Raw genomic sequence first — 19200 nt, 5'->3', positions numbered from 1 at the left:
GTGTAGAGTCTGCCTGGATGAATTACAATTCGGTACACGTCGTTAGTTGCAAATGATCGTCCTTAGTGTGTGTTGGATCCAAAAGCATTAAAACCCAATGGTAGGTAGACAAAAATGCTGGAGAAACTCAGCGGGTGAGGCAGCATCTATGGAGCGAAGGAAATGGGCAACGTTTCGGGTCGAGACCCAAAACCCAATGATAGGTCCGTCCTATGGGCCGAGCTGCATTGCTGACAAACTTCTGAGAAAGGGCATGTGAATGTGATAAATGGGCCGGTTGCAGATTACATGAGAAGCATTAGCCGAACCTGCCTTGGGTTCAGCCAGGTCAATTCTATTTTTAAAATATAACACAGATGTAATCAAACCTAAGCCAGACAAAGACGATAGAAGGAGCAGAAGGTTATACTGAGAGAGTTACATGGAATGAGGCTTGAGAGGAGCTTTAACACTGGCATAGATCTTTTGGGCTGAACAGCCTGGGTTTGTGCTGTCTGTTCTCTTCACTTCTGTGGAAAGTCCGTTTTCTCTCTATCACATTTGACACTGTTTATTCTATATGACCATAGAGTACCTTTGTTCTATGTACAGTACTACCTTTCTATCTTTGTACTACCTTTATTCCATAGTACAAGAGAAACCTACAGCAAACATGCCAAAGATGTGACAAAAGAACTGAAGACCAATATTACACAAAGACTAAATGTTCTCCTTTGTAAAAACACACAGCAGAGATGCAAATGCGTCAAAAATCAAGCAAATTTACACCACAGGAGACAGTGCTATATGGAAACTTTTATCACAAATCACACAGGAAAGTCCAGCCCAACATCTAAAAACCCATCGCAACATCATCCTACCTTCCACCACTAAAACTAGCAACCTTGTAACTGAAAATGTGTCAAATGGGGGGGGGGGGGGGGGATTCTGACTTCTAGGTCCAGGAGTATGGAGATGATTTTGTATGCGATTATGGTATTAAAGGCATAGCTACAATATGTCAATAAATAGGAGGCTAACATAAGTTTTCTGCATTCATACTCCAATATTGTCCTGCGTTCTGACATGTCCTGCGTTCGACCTCGTCAGCAGAGATGGCCTATTTAAGGCTCTGCCAAAGATTGGCTGCCCACCAAAACTGCAGAGCATGACAGAATCCTTCCACATCAACACAAAGGGGACAATGCAGTTCAATGGCAGCATCTCGCAGCCCTTTGACATTTGCAGTGGATTTTCTTCACTCTGCTCCTGAAACATGCCTTCGGCACAGCAACAGAGGGGATCTACCTGTGTACTAGATCAGATGGCACTGCAGGCTCTTCAACCTCACCTGCCTCAGAGCCAAGTCAAAAGTACGTGAAGCTCTCATCAGAGACATGTTGTTTGCTGATGATGCAACAGTTGTGTCCCACAACCAGCAGGAACTACAGTCACTGATGGACCGCTTCTATCGGCCATGCAAGGACTTCGGGCTGACCATCAGTCTGAAGAAGACGAACGGCCTGGGGTAGGATATTATCTAAATGGTGGCCGACTAGGAAAAGGGGAGATGCAGCGAGACCTGGGTGTCATGGTACACCAGTCATTGAAAGTGGGCATGCAGGTGCAGCAGGCAGTGAAGAAAGCGAATGGTATGTTAGCTTTCATAGCAAAAGGATTTGAGTATAGGAGCAGGGAGGTTCTACTGCAGTTGTACAGGGTCTTGGTGAGACCACACCTGGAGTATTGCGTACAGTTTTGGTCTCCAAATCTGAGGAAGGACATTATTGCCATAGAGGGAGTGCAGAGAAGGTTCACCAGACTGATCCCTGGGATGTCAGGACTGTCTTATGAAGAAAGACTGGATAGACTTGGTTTCTACTCTCTAGAATTTAGGAGATTGAGAGGGGATCTTATAGAAACTTACAAAATTCTTAAGGGGTTGGACAGGCTAGATGCAGGAAGATTGCTCCCGATGTTGGGGAAGTCCAGGACAAGGGGTCACAGCTTAAGGATAAGGGGGAAATCCTTTAAAACCGAGATGAGAAGAACTTTTTTCACACAGAGAGTGGTGAATCTCTGGAACTCCCTGCCACAGAGGGTAGTCGAGGCCAGTTCATTGGCTATATTTAAGAGGGAGTTAGATGTGGCCCTTGTGGCTAAGGGGATCAGAGGGTATGGAGAGAAGGCAGGTACGGGATACTGAGTTGGATGATCAGCCATGATCATATTGAATGGCGGTGCAGGCTCGAAGGGCCGAATGGCCTACTCCTGCACCTAATTTCTATGTTTCTATGTTTCTATGTTTCTAGGATACAGAGGCGCCGTCTGTCATCACCATCGATGACTGCGAACTCGATGCCGTCCATCAATTCACGTATGTCGGCTCCACCATCACCTACAACCTCACCTTGGACAGAGATTGATAAGAGGATCGGGAAGGCAGCTACAACTCTCGCTCGCCTCACAACTCGAGTGTGGACCAACCCAAAGCTGACAGTGAAGACAAAGATAGCAATCTACAACGCCTGTGTCATCAGTACGCTACTGTATGGCAGTGAGACATGGACTACAGAGTGTCCAATGCCGAGATCCTATCTCGCGCTGGCCTTCCCAGTATGTACACTCTACTAGGGCAGCGCAGACTGCGGTGGCTGGGCCATGTCCACCGCATGGAGGATGGCCGTATTCCAAAAGACATCCTCTATGGAGAGCTGACATCTGGGAGGAGAACCATCAGCTGCCCCCCAGCTGCGTTACAAGGATGTCTGCAAGAGAGATATGAAGGCGCTCAACATCGACGTGGAGTCCTGGGAGTGCCTTGCAGCTGATGGCACAAGGTGGACAATAGACAATAGACAATGGGTGCAGGAGTAGGCCATTCGGCCCTTCGAGCCAGCACCGCCATTTAATGAAGAGGCACCCTAAACCAACATCTCAAAACGGGGAAGAGAAACTGATGAACGCAGCGGCAGACCAGTGGGCACGCAGAAAGGAGCGCAGCAACTTCAACAGACCAATGACCACAAACAAATGTGACCTTTGCGACAGAGACTGTCACTCCCGCATTGGTCTCTTCAGCCACAAGCGACGCTGCTCTAGCCGAGGTTTGGAGCAAGCAGCCAACAACTAGCATGCATCACCCATGGTCAGTCATGACTGAGGGGGCCTACAAAAAATTCCAGTATTGGTGCCAGTATTAATAGACAATAGACAATAGGTGCAGGAGTAGGCCATTCGGCCCTTCGAGCCAGCACCGCCATTCAATGTGATCATGGCTGATCATCCCCATTCCTGCCTTCTCCCCGTATCCCCTGACTCCGCTATTTTTAAGAGCCCTATCTACCTCTCTCTTGAAAGCATCCAGAGAACCTGCCTCCACTGCCCTCTGAGGCAGAGAATTCCACAGACTCACCACTCTCTGTGAGAAAAAGTGTTTCCTCGTCTCCGTTCTAAATGGCTTACTCCTTGTTCTTAAACTGTGGTCCCTGGTTCTGGACTCCCCCAACATTGGGAACATGTTTCCTGCCTCTAGCGTGTCCAAGCCCTTAACAATCTTATATGATACCCTCTCATCCTTCTAAACTCCAGAGTGTACAAGCCCAGCTGCTCCATTCTCTCAGCATATGACAGTCCCGCCATCCCGGAAATTAACCTTGTAAACCTACGCTGCACTCCCTCAATAGCAAGAATGTCCTTCCTCAAATTAGGGGACCAAAACTGCACACAATACTCCAGGTGTGGTCTCACTAGGGCTCTGTACAACTGCATAAGGACGTCTTTGCTCCTATATTCGATTCCTCTTGTTATAAAGGCCAGCATGCCATTCGCTTTCTTCACTGCCTGCCGCACCTGCATGCTTACTTTCATAGACTAATGTACAAGGACCCCCAGATCCCATTGTACTTCCCCTTTTACAAACTTGACGACATTTAGATAGTAATCTGCCTTCCTGTTTTTGCTACCAAAGTGGATAATCTCACATTTATCCGCATCAAACTTCATCTGCCATGCATCTGCCCACTCCCCCAACCTGTCCAAGTCACCCTGCATTCTCATAGCATCCTCCTCACAGTTCACACTGCCACCCAGCTTTGTGTCATCTGCAAATTTGCTAATGTTACTTTGAATCCCTTCATCCAAATCATTGATGTATATTGTAAATAGCTGCGGTCCCAGCACCGAGCCCTGCGGTACACCACTAGTCTCTGCCTGCCATTCTGAAAGGGACCCGTTAATCCCTACTCTTTGTTTCCTGTCTGCCAACCAGAAGATTAGTCAAGCATGATTTCCACTCCTTAAATCCATGCTGACTCGGACCGATACTGTTACTGCTATCCAAATGCCCCATTATCACCTCTTTAATAATTAACTCCAGTATCTTCCCCACCACCAATGTCAGGCTGACTGGTCTATAATTCCCCGTTTTCTCTCTCCCGCCTTTCTTAAAAAATGGGATAACATTAGCTACCCTCCAAGCCACAGGAACTGATCCTGAGTCTATAGAACATTGGAAAATTATCACCAATGCACCACGATTTCTAGAGCCACTTCCTTAAGTACCCTGGGATGCAGACCATCAGGCCCTGGGGATTTATCAGCCTTCAGTCCCATCAGTCTATCCAACACCATTTCCTGCCTAATGTGGATTTCCTTCAGTTCCTCCGTCACCCCAGATCCTCTGGCCACTACTATATCAGGAAGATTGTCTGTGTCCTCCTTAGTGAAGACAGATCCAAAGTACCTGTTCAACTCATCTGCCATTTCCTTGTTCCCCATAATAAATTCACCTTTTTCGATCTTCAAGGGTCCAACTTTGGTCTTAACTAATTTTTTCCTCTTCACATACCTAAAGAAGCTTTTCCTATCCTGCTTTATATTCTTGGCTAGCTTACCTTCGTACCTCATCTTTTCTCCCCGTATTGTCTGTTTGGTTATCTTCTGTTGTTCTTTAAACATTATCCTTGAAAGGAATCCCTTTAATGCCATTACTTTTTAATTACTCCTATTTTGCATATATATTTTTGATAAATCCCCATACTCGATGCAGTATTCAATGACATGGGTAGCAAATTTGTCAGGTTGCATCATTGGTTTTGGAAACAGCTCTGCCGAAGACCGCAATAAATTGCAATGTTGTGGATGAAGCCCAGTCTATCACATAGACCAGAATTCCAACCATTGACTCCATCTCCACTTCACGTCTTCACCCAGGTCATTCCTTCTTCTCCCCGCTCCCATCAGGCAGAAGATACAAACAGTTGAAAGCTCACAACACCAGACTCAGGAGTAACTTCTTTGCCTCCGTTATCAGACATCTGAATGATCCTTCCGTAAGCTAGGGAATGCTCAACCTCATTGCACACATTAGACTTTGACTCTGGAACTGCTATAATGCTGAGAACTACTGTATATTCTTCACTTTGTATCTTTGTCTTTGCTCTTCCTTTGGTGCTTGAGTTTGGCTTGATTTTATTTATGTATATTAGCTGATTTGATTGGATAGTGTGCAAATCACATCTTTTCACTGCAGTCATAGAGTCATACTGCCTGGAAACAGGCCCTTCTGCCCATCTTTCCCATGCCGACTAACTCTCCCATCTACACTCTTCCCACCTGTCCCTCATGTGACAATAGTAAACCTAAACCTAATATGCTTTAAGATATTATCTTAACTTCCAGTGCAGGCACTTAATTCCATCACTGCTTTGAAGCCCGCAAGGCACAATTCTGACAGGCACCGCCTAAGAAAATCTTTGAGAAAAAATTTGTTTTTTGAACATTTGGCTCAGAGTCCGAGTTCTATGTATGTTCTGTAACTCAGGGGCGATGTGCAGATAAGATGATGAAAGTTCTTCCAGTGGTATGGAATCCCACATAAAGCATTAATTAATAGCCACGTACAGTTGTAACAACTATGTAGTGTGTACTATGTTTGAATTTGACCTATCTCTCATTACACTCTCTTCCCAAACTAATTTACAAAGGTTTGTAAATGGCAGACGTCATAGAACAGCATTTTCATTTCTTGATTTGTACAAGCACTTTGGTCCAGATCTAGAAGTAAAAATATCGATGAGTCATGAGAATGTAAATCAGAAAAACGTATCGATGTCGCTATGTGCAGTTAAACACAGGTATTAGGAATCATTTTGGTGTCCAAAATGATTTACGCTCTTACAAGCTTTGCTGGGCCAGTATTGCAGCACAAGATGATGTAAAACTTCAACAGTGCTGGGTAAAAGTGGGGGGCCATTTGGTAAGTAGTGAAGGCTCCTTCGGCATGGAGGAGAAACATCGAAACATAGAAATTAGGTGCAGGAGGCCATTCGGCCCTTCGAGCCAATGCCGCCATTCAATGGGATCATGGCTGATCATCCAAAATCAGTATCCCGTTCCTGCTTTTTCCCCATATCTCTTGATTCTGTTAACCCTCAGAGCGATATCTAACTCTCTCTTGAAAACATCCAGTAACTTCTGTGGCAGAGAATTCAACAGATTCACCACTCTCTGGGTGACAACGTTTTCCCTCATCTCAGTCCTAAATGGCCTACCCCTTATTCTTAAACTGTGAGCCCCTTGAATGTTACAGTAAATATTTCTATAAGATCCACTCTCATCCTTCTAAATTCCAGTGAATACACAGAAACACAGAAAGTAGGTGCGAGAGTAGACCACCAGGTCCGTCGAGCCCGCACCGCCATTCGCTCATGGCTGAACACTAAACAGACACACTTACCCACAAACAGTAGACACAAGACACAGAACACAAGACACTACCCTCCCCTTTATACCGCTATCACCCCTCTCCACCCAAGAACCTCGTGATCTCCTGGGGGAGGCAAAAAACCGGATAAAAACCCAGGTCCAATTCGGGAAAAAAATCCGGGAAATTCCTCTCCGACCCCAATCCAGGCGATCGACACTTGTCCAGGAGATCACTCAGGTCTTACTATACTAACCATACCTAGGTCCATATCCCTGCCCTCTCCCCGTAGCCCCTTATCCCCTTGGCAGCTAAAAAACCATCTATTTTAGTCTTAAATATATTTAACGTTTCTGCTTCCACTGCTCCCTGGGGCAGTGAATTCCATAAATTAACCACCCTCTGGGTGAAGAAGTTCTTCCTCATCTCAGTTTTAAAAGAGCCCCCCCTTATTCTGCAACTATGTCCCCTAGTTCTAGTACAAGCCCAGTTAATCCATTCTTTCATCATATATCAGTTCCTCCATCCCGGGAATTAACCTGGTGAACCTACGCTGCACTCCCTCAATAGCAAGAATGTCCTTCTTCAAATTAGGAGGCCAAAACTTGTTCCTACTAAAGGGCTTCTTCTATGGTTAAGTTCGCCAAAAAGTACCATTTGCCATTCTGAGCACAATTTAAACACTTTGAGAGGAATATAGGCTGTCTCTGGGGGTTTTGAACCTCTCTTTGAGGTGTCTGCTTATAAATTAGGTGGGCCGTTAGGTAGCATCTGACTGTAGACTTCAGTTGGGTGTGCTCCTTGTTTTTTTAATGATTGTCACACAGTAGTCATTTTCAGTGCCTGGGAACTCCAGTTTATTTTGGGAATGCTCAAGCGCACATTACACAATGACAGATGTCATGAGATGAGCACCAGACGCAAGGTGTGATCAGAGATGCCTGTTGTAATTTCATAATTGGGTCAATTTCACCCAGAAACTATACCTAGTGGTATAGGCGGTCACGGTGGTGCAGCGGTAGAGTTGCTGCCTTACAGCGAATGCAGTGCTGGAGACCTGGATTCAATACCGACTATGGGTGCTGTCTGTACAGAGTATGTACGTTCTCCCCGTGATCTGTGTGGGTTTTTGCTGACATCTTCGGTTTCCTCCTACACTCCAAAGACGTACAGTTCGTAGGTTAAATGGCTTGGTAAATGTAAGAATTGTCCCTAATGGGTGTAGGATAGTGTTAATGTGCAGGGATCGCTTGTCAGCGCAGACCCAGTGGGCTGAAGGGCCTGTTTCCGCGCTGTATCTCTAAACTAGTGGGATTTACGCCAGGATACATCAATTTTGCAAAACATGTGATCTGGCTTTCTAATAATGTGATACTTGCAGCATTTTCCAATGTTAGATCGGATTTCCAGTATCTGTAGTGTTTTGTTTTACTTCCAAAGTTCTTAATTGACTGCAACACCTTTGAAATATTCCAAGAAAGGTGCTGTACCATCAAATAGATCAGGAACACCATTTTTAGAGAATATATTTACTTTCAAGCATCCACCCAAATATATTAACAAATCTTTGATCTTTATTTTCAGAGAGACAATATCCTGATATCTCATTGTATGCCATTGCTTGAATCATATCAGTACCATATTCAACATGAAAGGCCATCCACCCATTCTCAAGGCATAGAGTCATGCAGCATGATGCTGACCAAGATGCCCCATCTGCACTGGCCCTTCCTGCCCACATTTGGCCCATTTTCTTCTAAACCTTTCCCGTACATGTACCTGCCCAAATGTCTTTTAAATTGTGTTATTGTACCTGTCACAACTACCTCCTCTGGCACCTCATTCCATATACCCATCCTCTTTCCATGTGAAACATTTGCTCTCGGCTTCCTATTAATCTTCCCCCTGTCACCTTAAACCTATGTCCTCTGGTTCTTGATTCCCCTCCTCCGAGTAAAACACTAGGATGTATTCACCCTATCTATTCCCCTCATGATCTTATACACCTGAAAAGATGATCACTTAACCTCCTATTCACCAAGGTATAAAGCCTTAGCTTGCCCAAACTCTCCCTATAGCTTAGGCCCTCTGGTCCTGGCAACATGCTCATAAATCTTCTCGGCACTCTTTTCAACATAACACCATCCTTCCAATAGCAGGGCGACCAAAATACTTCAAATGTGGTGTACAAAATACTCACCAATGTGGTGTACAAAATACTCACCAATGTGGTGTACAACTGTAACACAACATCCCAACTACTATACCAAAGTCGATTTGACAAAAACAAAATCACTACCTTTCCTGCAATGTCCACATGCCAAGAATTCACTCTGTGTGTGTGCACCATTGATCACCCTTTATTTGAAAATGTAGATCTAGGAGCATTAAATCAAGAGTTGGCCATAACAATGGAGACACAAGGAACTGCAGATGCTGGAATCTTGAACAAAACACAAATTACTTGAGGATCCTTTATAATGGCGATAAATCGGAATTACTTTAGCCAGAGGATGGTGAATCTGTGGCTTTCATTGCCAGAGACACACTAGGGGCAATTTACAGAGGCCAACTAACCTACAAATGTGGACATCTTTTGGAATGAATGTGTCAATGTTAATGGGGAGAAGACAGGAGAATGGGTTTGAGAGGGAAAAATAGGTCAGCCATGGTTCAGTGGGCCGAACGGCCTAATTCTGCGTCTATGTCATGAGTTTATCAACAGCATCTGTGGAATGCAGATCAAGCAGCATCTGTGGAGTGAAAGTATGGATGAGAGACACAAAATGCTGGAGAATCTCAACAGGACAGACATCATCTCTGGATAGAAGGAATGGGTAACGTTTCGGGTCGAGACCCTTCTTCAGATTGAGGTCTGTGTTAACACGGCCGTAGAACTGGAGAGCAGGAGGAATTACAGAGGGGTCTCGACCCAAAACATCAGCCATTCCTTCTATCCAGAGATGTTGTCTGTCCCGCTGAGTTTCTCCAACAATGTTGTGTACATCTTCGGTGTAAAGCAGCATCTGCAGTTCCCTTCTACACATGGACGGGGTGAGATTTCTGATTGGGACCCATCTCCAGATTGAATTACTCCAGCGCTTTGTGATTTGGCCATGACCATGGTCAGATCCTTGTGATCACTTGGGACGAAGGGGTTCACCTCAATCCTAAAGCGAGCGCTCTGTGACATCCATGAACTCACGCTGCGCTCACCGTTCGTGAGCAGAGTGGGAATCTGCTATTGTAACCGGGAGCTGATAGTCCACCTGACATACACGCAAAGCGCTGTTCATTCGCGGCAGTGTAATGCACGTCGCCTTACTTACCTCTTTATGTAGTTCTTGCCGTAGAGGATCTGCTGTATGAGGGTGACCAGTGCGAAAGAACAAATAAATATGAAAAACAAGGTTCTGTTTCCCAGCAGATCTCTTCCCGATGGATCAGAATACATTCTTCCAGCATAAATGCGATCGATCCTCTCCAGAGACCTTGCCAGACTGTCGCCGGGGGGTGGATGTGGGGGGATTTTTAACCTTATTCGTTGCCCCTCCCGCAAGACCCCTGACCGACGGCGATCCCTTCCATCCACTGCATCAATACGAGCAAACAGTCCGAGTCGCCCTCAACCTCTTCCCTTCCCTGTCACACTTGACTGCAGCCGCAATCTCCTGAAAGCACTTCCCTTCCAAACCCACCTGCTTCTGCATACGGACAGAATATTTATCTAAAGCACTATTTTTTTCTTGGCTTCCCCACGATGCAGCAAGGATGCAGGATGCAGGATGCAGGGGTGCAGGATTTAATAGCCGTTCGGAATAAATGGTCCCGGGATGAGGCGGCTTTAAATGGGAATACGTTGATCAAGGACGCTTGCGAAACCGGAGAGGGTTCGGGGACGTTTCTTCCCACGTGTTCAGCCGCAGACTGCCGCCGAGGAGAAGGGGGGGGACGATGGGGTACGGAGTATCTCGTCCAGAAGCCGGTCGCAAAATGAGTCTGGCCGGAGGACGAGGGGTGCGGAGGTCTAGACGCTGCGATTCCAGACTGTCTGCTCCTCCGCATTGCAATGACAACCAGCCAGGCGTGTTTCAATTTTTATACTGATACTTGCAAATAATCCAAAATACCGAGCGTTTCAAATGGGAACGCACCGGTGCGTTTTACAACTCGGTTTCGAGGTGCAATGTTCCTGGAACCGGGGCATGACATTTCACTGTCCGTTTCCACCCCTCTATCTCATCCTTCCGCACTTGTCGCCTCCTTCCGCACTTGTCTGCGTTTCTGCTTCCCTGTATCTCTCGCCCTCTGCCTTCTCTCACTCTCTCAGCAATAAACAAGGTCAACAACGTGCCTCGTCAAGGACAGAACGGCCCATAGCGCTCCCATCCGTCATTTCTCCAAATACACGTGCTTTTCATTCAAGCTATTATAATTGCTATACATTTTTTTTTCATTGCCTCAAAACACGCACTTAACCATGCGGCGAGGCTAGCAATAAAAATACAAAATCCTTAAGTGCGATATTTGCAGCATACATATAGCAATCTACAGCAAATTTGATTGCATTTGATATGTAACTTACTTTTTGCTAGTATGTGTAGCAAAGAACTGCAGATGCTGGTTTAAATCGAAGGTAGACACAAACTGTTGGAGTAACTCAGCGGGACAGGCAGCATCGCTGGAGAGAAGGAATGTGCGACGTTTCGGGTCGATACCCTTCTTCAGACTCTTACTTTTTGCTAGTGTTAGTGCACTCTACATAATGCGTGCCCTGCACTTTATCGTAATGGAAACATTATTGCCCCTTGTAGCGTTCAAAGGCTCCTCAGTTGGTTAAGACGTGTAACATAAACATCCTTTACTGAAGCGAATCAACAGATCTGACAGCTGTGTTGGTACAACAATGTATCACAAATCAAACCAGGTTGCACATACTTAGAAGTAAACCTCAATTTCAAATATATTATATTACTTTACCTTTAAAGAAAAGTAACCCAATTCATACAAATCATCGGCCATCTACCTACAAAAGCAAATATTGTGCAGATGCTGGAAATCTGAGGTTTTTTTAAAACAGAAACATTGGGTATTTGTTTTTGCTTTTAAGAGATTCAAGAGATTCAAGAGACATTTATTGTCACATGCACCAATTGGTACAGTGAAATTTGGGGTCACCATACAGCCATACGAATAAAAAAAGAACACAACACGATAGTATTTTAACATAAACATCCCCAGCACAGCGGAATCAAAGTTTCCTACTGTGAGGGAAGGCCCAAAGTTCAGCCATCCTCCTCTTTGATATTCTTTGATGTACACCCGTGGTCGTGGCCTCCTGAGCCCTCCACAGTTGCCGCTACGGGTGGCCCGATATGCAGGCCCTCTCGCCGGGATGAAGGAACTCCGACGTCGGAACGGGAGAACAACCTCAGCGGCTTGGACCTCCCAATTGCCACTTCCTACCGAAGTCCGTGGCTCCCGAAGTCCACAGGCTGCGCTGAGTGGGGACCCACGCTGGCGGCCCTCGGCTAAGGGCCCCAGGGCACCGCATTGTTGAAGTCAGTGCCGCCCACGCTGGAAGCTGTACAAACCACAGCCCCACGATGTTACTGCAGCAGGCCCAGCACTCCGGAGCTTCAAATGGCGATCCCAGCCCAGGTGAGGCATCGCCCGCTCCGCGATGTAACCAGCGCTGCGCCGCCTCTGCTGGAGCTCTGGTCTGGTCCCCGGCAGGAAAGACCGCGCCAATCCAGGTGGTAGGCCGCGAGTAGGGGAGCGAGGACGCGACCCGGAGAATAGTCTCGTCCTCGCCAGGAGGTGACTGGGAGATGGTTTCCCCCTTACCCAACCCCCCCCCCACATAGAAAAACGAAAGAAACCTCCTCAACATACTTTTAAACTAACTAAAAAAAATTAAAAAGATGGAAAAAACGGACAGACTGTAGGCAGAGGCAGCCTTCATGCATTTTTTTTCTTTATCTCCATATATTGAGATAATGACATTATTTTAATATATATCTCCTTCAATAACCATTTCCATTCAAGGAATTATACATCATAAATGAAGTTTAATACAGTTATCAACATTAATTTCAGAAAATATGTGGATTTTTAAAATCTCTGAAATGTCCTCAACTGCAAAGGCATTGTCCTACATAAAATCTCTAACTCTATATGTCTAACTATTGCAAGTCATGTTAGTGAACACTTTCTTTTCGGGCACTGCATGCATGTAACAATTGATAACTTGAACCTTTTGACATTTTCACCTGAATAGACAATAGACAATAGGTGCAGGAGTAGGCCATTCGGCCCTTTGAGCCAGCACCGCCATCAATGTGATCATCCCCAATCAGAACCCCGTTCCTGCCTTCTCCCCATATCCCCTGACTCCGCTATCTTTAAGAGGCCTATCTAGCTCTCTCTTGAAAATATCCAGAGAACCGCCCTCTGAGGCAGAGAATTCCACAGACACAACTCTCTGTGTGAGAAAGTGTTCCTCTTCTCCATTCTAAATGGCTTACCCCTTATTCTTAAACTGTGGCCTCTGGTTCTGGACTCCCCCAACATCGGGAACATGTTTCCTGCCATGTCCAAACCCTTAATAATCTTATATGTTTCAATAAGATCCTCTCTCATCCTTCTAAACTCCAGAGTATACAAGCCCAGCCGCTCCATTCTCTCAGCATATGACCGTCCTGTCATCCTGGGAATTAACCTTGTAAACCTACGCTTCACTCCCTCAATAGCAAGAATGTCCTTCCTCAAATTAGGGGACCAAAACTGCACACAATACTCCAGGTGTCATCTCACTAGGGCCGTATTCAACATTTAGATAATAATCTGCCTTCCTGTTTTTGCTACCAAAGTGGATAACCTCACATTTATCCACATTAAACTGCATCTGTCATGCATCTGCCCACTCACCCAACCTGTCAAAGCCACCAAGAGGGAAACTAGAGATATGGAAGGGTACAAAGAGCATGTAAGGTGTGAAATAGAACAGATCAAAGCTGATGATCAAGGAAATGTACAATTTTGTTAATTGTTGACTGAGGTGACAATGAGGCATACAAACAGTAAAAATAATTAGGACAGTGAAACTAATGGGAGGACTTGGGTGGGGAAGGGACAGAGAGAGAGGGAAAGCAAGGATTACTTGAAGTTAGAGAAATCAATATTCAGACCACTGGGTTGTAAGCAATTTCCTGCCATAAGATGAGGAAACTTCATGCCTGCAGACAACAGGAAATGACACTGGGAAAGACATTTAAAGCCAGGATATATAGACGTGGAAGGGAGAGCAAGATGGAGGGTGGTCAGAAAGGTATACTGGGAAAAAGGAAAGCGTAATGGAGGTCATCAGCATCTAAAGCAGACATCAGCAATTGAGATATATAATCGGTAATAATACCAGTAAAGCGACTAGCTCCAGGCATTCATCTCGAAGTCTAGTAGCCAATGCAACAGTCCTCCTGTTGACCCAACCTCAATGCCAATGGACCACAATACTATCTGTAACAGAACATCTTTGGGATGTGGAATGAAACTTGTGAAACCTGGGGGAAACCCATGGAGAGGTCAAGATCAAGCTGGGTTGATGAACCCTGTGAGGCGGCAGTACTATTATCATAAGATCATCAGACATAGGAGCAGAATTAGGCCATTCGGCCCTTTGAGTCTGCTCTGCCATTCAATTGTGGCTGATAATTTTTTCCCTGTCAAAACCATTTTTCTGCCTTCTCCCAGTAACCATTGACACTCTTACTAATCAATAACCTATCAATCTCCGCTTTAAAAATACCCAATGACCTGGCCTCACACTGTGATGGTGAATTCCGCACATTCACCAGCCTCTGGCTAAAGAAATTCCTCCTCAACTCCATTCTAAAGGTCCGTCCATTTATTCTGAGGCTGTGCCTTCTGGTCCGAGACATTACAGGAAACATTCTCTCCACATCCACTCTATCTAGGTCTTCCATTCTAGCAATTATAACTGGGAAAACATGTTGGTGGTAAATGTGATTAGCACAGATGGGTATTTGATGATCAATGTGGACTCGGTGGGCCAAAGAGTTTATTTCTGTGTTGTATAATTCTATAAGAGACTGACTGTTTCTGAGGCATTAATTACCAGGGTTTATGAGAAGATGGAGTGTGTGGACTAAGGAATCCTGGTATCAAATGGCAGTGCGAAAAATGCATCACAAAAGGACACACGTCATCAGTGTGCACAGTACACATATACACCCTAGAAAGGAGGAGGATAAAGAGGATTTATTCAGAGGGTGGTGAATCTGTGAAATTCATTGCCACAGAAGGCTGTGGAGGCAGTCAATAGATATTTTTTAAGGCAGAGATAGATAGATTCTTGATCAGTATGGGTGTCGGGGGTTATGGGGAGAAGGCAGGAAAATTGGATTAGGAGGGAGAGATAGATCAGCCACGATTGAATGGCAGAGTATTCTAATAATAACCTAATTATGCTCCGATCACGAATGAACTTATGAAACAGGGATGAGACCAATGAAGATGGGTGGAGAAGCAATGAAGAAAAAAACAATTAATCAAAATAAAATCCTGAATTTAGTAAGTGGCTGGGAAGCCATTAAATTGTAAACACCTATTAGGATTGTTCTTACCCAGCCTATCCAGTCCCTTATCAAGATGATTAGCCCTTGGAAGTAGCTCAGCAATTAGATTTAGATTCCCTTCTCAGCAGATTCTTGTTTCACGCTTGTTTCCAGTTCAATTGAGGAGACATTAGGTATACTGGTAAGGCACAACACTCACGAATATTTGTTTTCACATGTCTGAGCTATTCATGTAGGAGCAGTTGGTCTACAGTGTGTTCTTTTTCCACTTTGACACGCATGAGAAAGAGAGCAGCAAAAATATGTAGAGAAAGAAAAAGCAGAAACTGAGTAAAATAAACAGGGATGAGGCAGGAAAAAAGACTCACAACGCTAGAGTAACAGTGGGTCAGGCAGCATCCCTGAAGCAGAGTTCTGATCTGACCCGGAACATCACCAATTCCTTTTCTCCAGAAATGTTGTCTGACCCACTGAGATACTCCAGCATTTTGTGTCTAAGTCCACTTTGGTGGCAAAAACAGAAAAGTAGACTATTATCTGAATGGTGGCCGTTTAGGAAAAGGGGAGATGCAACGAGACCTGGGTGTCATGGTACATCGGTCATTGAAAGTAAGCATGCAGGTGCAGCAGGCAGTGAAGAAAGCGAATGGTATGTTAGCATTCATAGCAAACGGATTTGAGTATAGGAGCAGGGAGGTTCTACTGCAGTTGTACAGGGTCTTGGTGAGACCACACATGGAGTATTGTGTACAGTTTTGGTCTCCTAATCTGAGAAAAGACATTCTTGCCATAGAGGGAGTACAGAGCAGGTTCACCAGACTGATTCCTGGGATGTCATGACTTTCATATGAAGAAAGACTGGATAGACTCGGCTTGTACTCGCTAGAATTTAGAAGATTGAGGGGGGATCTTATAGAAACGTACAAAATTCTTAAGGGGTTGGACAGGCTAGATGCAGGAAGATTGTTCCCGATGTTGGGGAAGTCCAGAACAAGGGGTCACAGTTTAAGGATAAGGGGGAAATCTTTTAGGACCGAGATGAGAAAAACATTTTTCACACAGAGAGTGGTGAATCTGTGGAATTCTCTGCCACAGAAGGTAGTTGAGGCCAGTTCATTGGCTATATTTAAGAGGGAGTTAGATGTGGCCCTTGTGGCTAAAGGGATCAGGGGGTATGGAGAAAAGGCAGGTACAGGATACTGAGTTGGATGATCAGCCATGATCATATTGAATGGCGGTGCAGGCTCGGGGCCGAATGGCCTACTCCTGCACCTATTTTCTATGTTTCTATGTAAGTCTGGAGGACATGGATTGGCTATGTTTCAATTTGAGACCCTCTTCAGATAGATTGTAGTAGGGGGATGAAAGATGTACGGGAGATGGGCAGGATAAAGCCTGGCAAGTGATAGGTGGATACAGTTGAGGGGGTTTGATTGGCAGATGTGTGGACAGAGATGGGAAGAAAATAAAAGGCTGGGAGATGAGATAAGGGGCGAAGGGGTGTGAAGTCGGAGGAAAGTTTATAGGTGGATGGGGACGTGGGAAGGGGAGCAACGGCGGATGCAGAAAAAATTGGCCTGGCCAGGCCAACCCAGCAACTCTGGCCTAGTGATGCCGCCAGGACAATCGGTCTTTATGGCCAAGTTAAAACTACATTTTTAACAACGTTGTACTTGAATCATACAAAATGGCACCAGAAATGTGAGAGCTGACAGTATGTAGTTTCTTGTCTCTAGGGATAAGACAGATGTAAGCAGAGAGTGAGAAGCATGAAAGTAATTCATCACAGATTTCTTCATTCCTGCCACTAACCCTTTTGAAAGTGAGCCAAAAATGTGGTAAGATGCGATTCGATTCATTGAGCTACTTTATTTCAATGCATGTGAACATCCAGATAGTTACAATCAGATTTATTAAAGTGAATCATTTCCATCCTAATAATATACCACGATGGTGTATGCTATCTAAATCATCAGGTTACCTTGTTCTCTATAAACAACAGCTATCATTTACTGTGCAAGTCCTGCCCTAATTTGACATATCAAAGGGCCCACCTAATTCTTTAGCCCATCTTCTTAAATGGTTTAGAACCTGCTGAAAACTGAGATATCCTTCCTCATCATTCACGATACCACCATTTTGACGTCAGCTGCATATTTACTGACAATATTAACTACATTGGCATCCAAATTGTTAATGTAGACAACAAACAACAGTGGGCCCAGCACCTCTGCCACTCTACTGGTCACAGGCCTCCAATCAGAAAAACAATCCTTTCACTCCTTCCTCAAAGAAAACTTTGAATCCAACTGACTTCTCACCCTGGATCTACTCTTCCAGACTAGCCTACCATGTGGAACCGTGTAGACAAAAATGCTGGAGAAACTCAGCGGGTGAGGCAGCATCTATGGAGCTCCATAGATGTTGCCTCACCCGCTGAGTTTCTCCAGCCTTTTTGTCTATTTCGATTTCCCAGCATCTGCAGTTCCTTCTTAAACACGATTTAAGAGACATTTGGACAGGTGCATGGATAGGATAGGTTTAGAGGGTTATGGAGCGGGCAGGTGGAATGAGCATTGGATTTTTTCCTACTCAAAATGAGTATAAAAAATAAAATTATTTGAAAGCCATTCCAGGCATAGGTAAATAATTTACGTAAAATAGTCAGAATGTAAAAACCAGTGTGGCATTGCCGAATTAGGAAGAAGACAAAGGCAGCTTGTTGGGCTGCAGGCGATGCTCGGATAAGGTAAAACTGGAGTGACCATGGAGATAAGCTGTAATTGCAGTTATCTGGCCAGTATGTGACTGAGAGCACTTTGAAAATGAGAACCTACACAGATGAATATCAGCAGCACGGTGGCGCAGCGGTGGAGTTACTGCCTTAAAGCGCCTGAGACCCGGATTCAATCCTGACTACGGGTGCTGTCTATACTCTCCTCAAGCTTTGTTATCCAGATTCTGTCCATATATCAATTCTTCCTTTGGCCAACCTGATAATAAACATTTTAAAGTAAAGAAGTCATGCCAAAATGGCTTGAAATCACATTTCCCGCGAGGATGTTGGTCTCCCTCCAGTTTAGGTGCTACCCGACCCTTTTATACAGGTCACTCCTGCCCGTGAAAATATCCCAATTATCCAGAAATCCTGCCCCCTGCACCAACTCCTCAGCCACACATGAATTTCCCCTATCTTCCTATTCTTACCTTCACTAGCAAAAGGCACTGGAAGCAATCCTGAGATCACTACCCTGCAGGTCCTGCTTTTCAGCCTTCTACCCAATTCCATAAATTCTTGATGCAGAACCCCCTTCCTCTTCATATCTCTATAATTTATGCCAACATTCACAACAACCTCTGGCTGCTCCCCCTCACTTTTGACGATGCCGTGCAGCCGCTCTGAGACGTCCTGGACTCTGGCACCAGGGAGGCAACACACTATCCTGGAGTCTTGCCTGCTGCCGCACAATTTCCTGTCCGCACCTCTGACGATGGAGTGTCCCACCACTATGGCTCTGCCTGACGTCACTCTTCCCCATTGATCGTTGGCACCAGAGTTGGAATCACAGCTCTGGCTACCACTCAATCTTGTCATGTCATCCGCTCCCAAGAGGGTGTACCTGTTTTCAGTAGGTACAGCCACCGGGGTCTCCTGCACTCCACATTTACTCCTCTTTCTCACAGTCACCCACCTTGGCTCTTCCTGTATCCTTGGTGTGACAACCTCACTGTAGGTCTTGTCCAGGAAACTCTCATTCTCCCGGATGGTCCTGGGGTCATCCAACTGTTCTTAGGGCTAACAGAATCAAGGGATTATGGGGAAAAAGCAGGAACGGAATACTGATTTTGGATGATCAGCCACGATCATATTGAATGGCGATTCTGGCTCAACAGGCCGAATGGCCTACTCCTGCACCT

At 45.2% G+C, this 19200-nt stretch overlaps 1 protein-coding gene across 1 annotated transcript in view; it reads right to left on the bottom strand.

Moving 5' to 3' along the window:
- The window catches only part of st8sia5 (ST8 alpha-N-acetyl-neuraminide alpha-2,8-sialyltransferase 5), a 33580-nt gene extending 22634 nt beyond the window's left edge, over positions 1-10946 (bottom strand). Inside the window, exon 1 of the mRNA XM_033034184.1 lies at positions 10015-10946. Coding sequence (XP_032890075.1) covers positions 10015-10139 — 125 coding nt within the window. The 5' untranslated portion in view covers positions 10140-10946. The remainder of the gene's footprint in view (positions 1-10014) is intronic.
- Positions 10947-19200: the final 8254 nt, after the last annotated feature.

Source organism: Amblyraja radiata, chromosome 1 (genome assembly GCF_010909765.2).
Source record: "Amblyraja radiata isolate CabotCenter1 chromosome 1, sAmbRad1.1.pri, whole genome shotgun sequence".
In the NCBI taxonomy this organism is placed as follows: Eukaryota; Metazoa; Chordata; class Chondrichthyes; order Rajiformes; family Rajidae; genus Amblyraja; species Amblyraja radiata.
The sequence above is the reverse complement of the archived record's forward strand: the minus strand, read 5'-3'. Positions and strand labels throughout refer to the sequence as shown.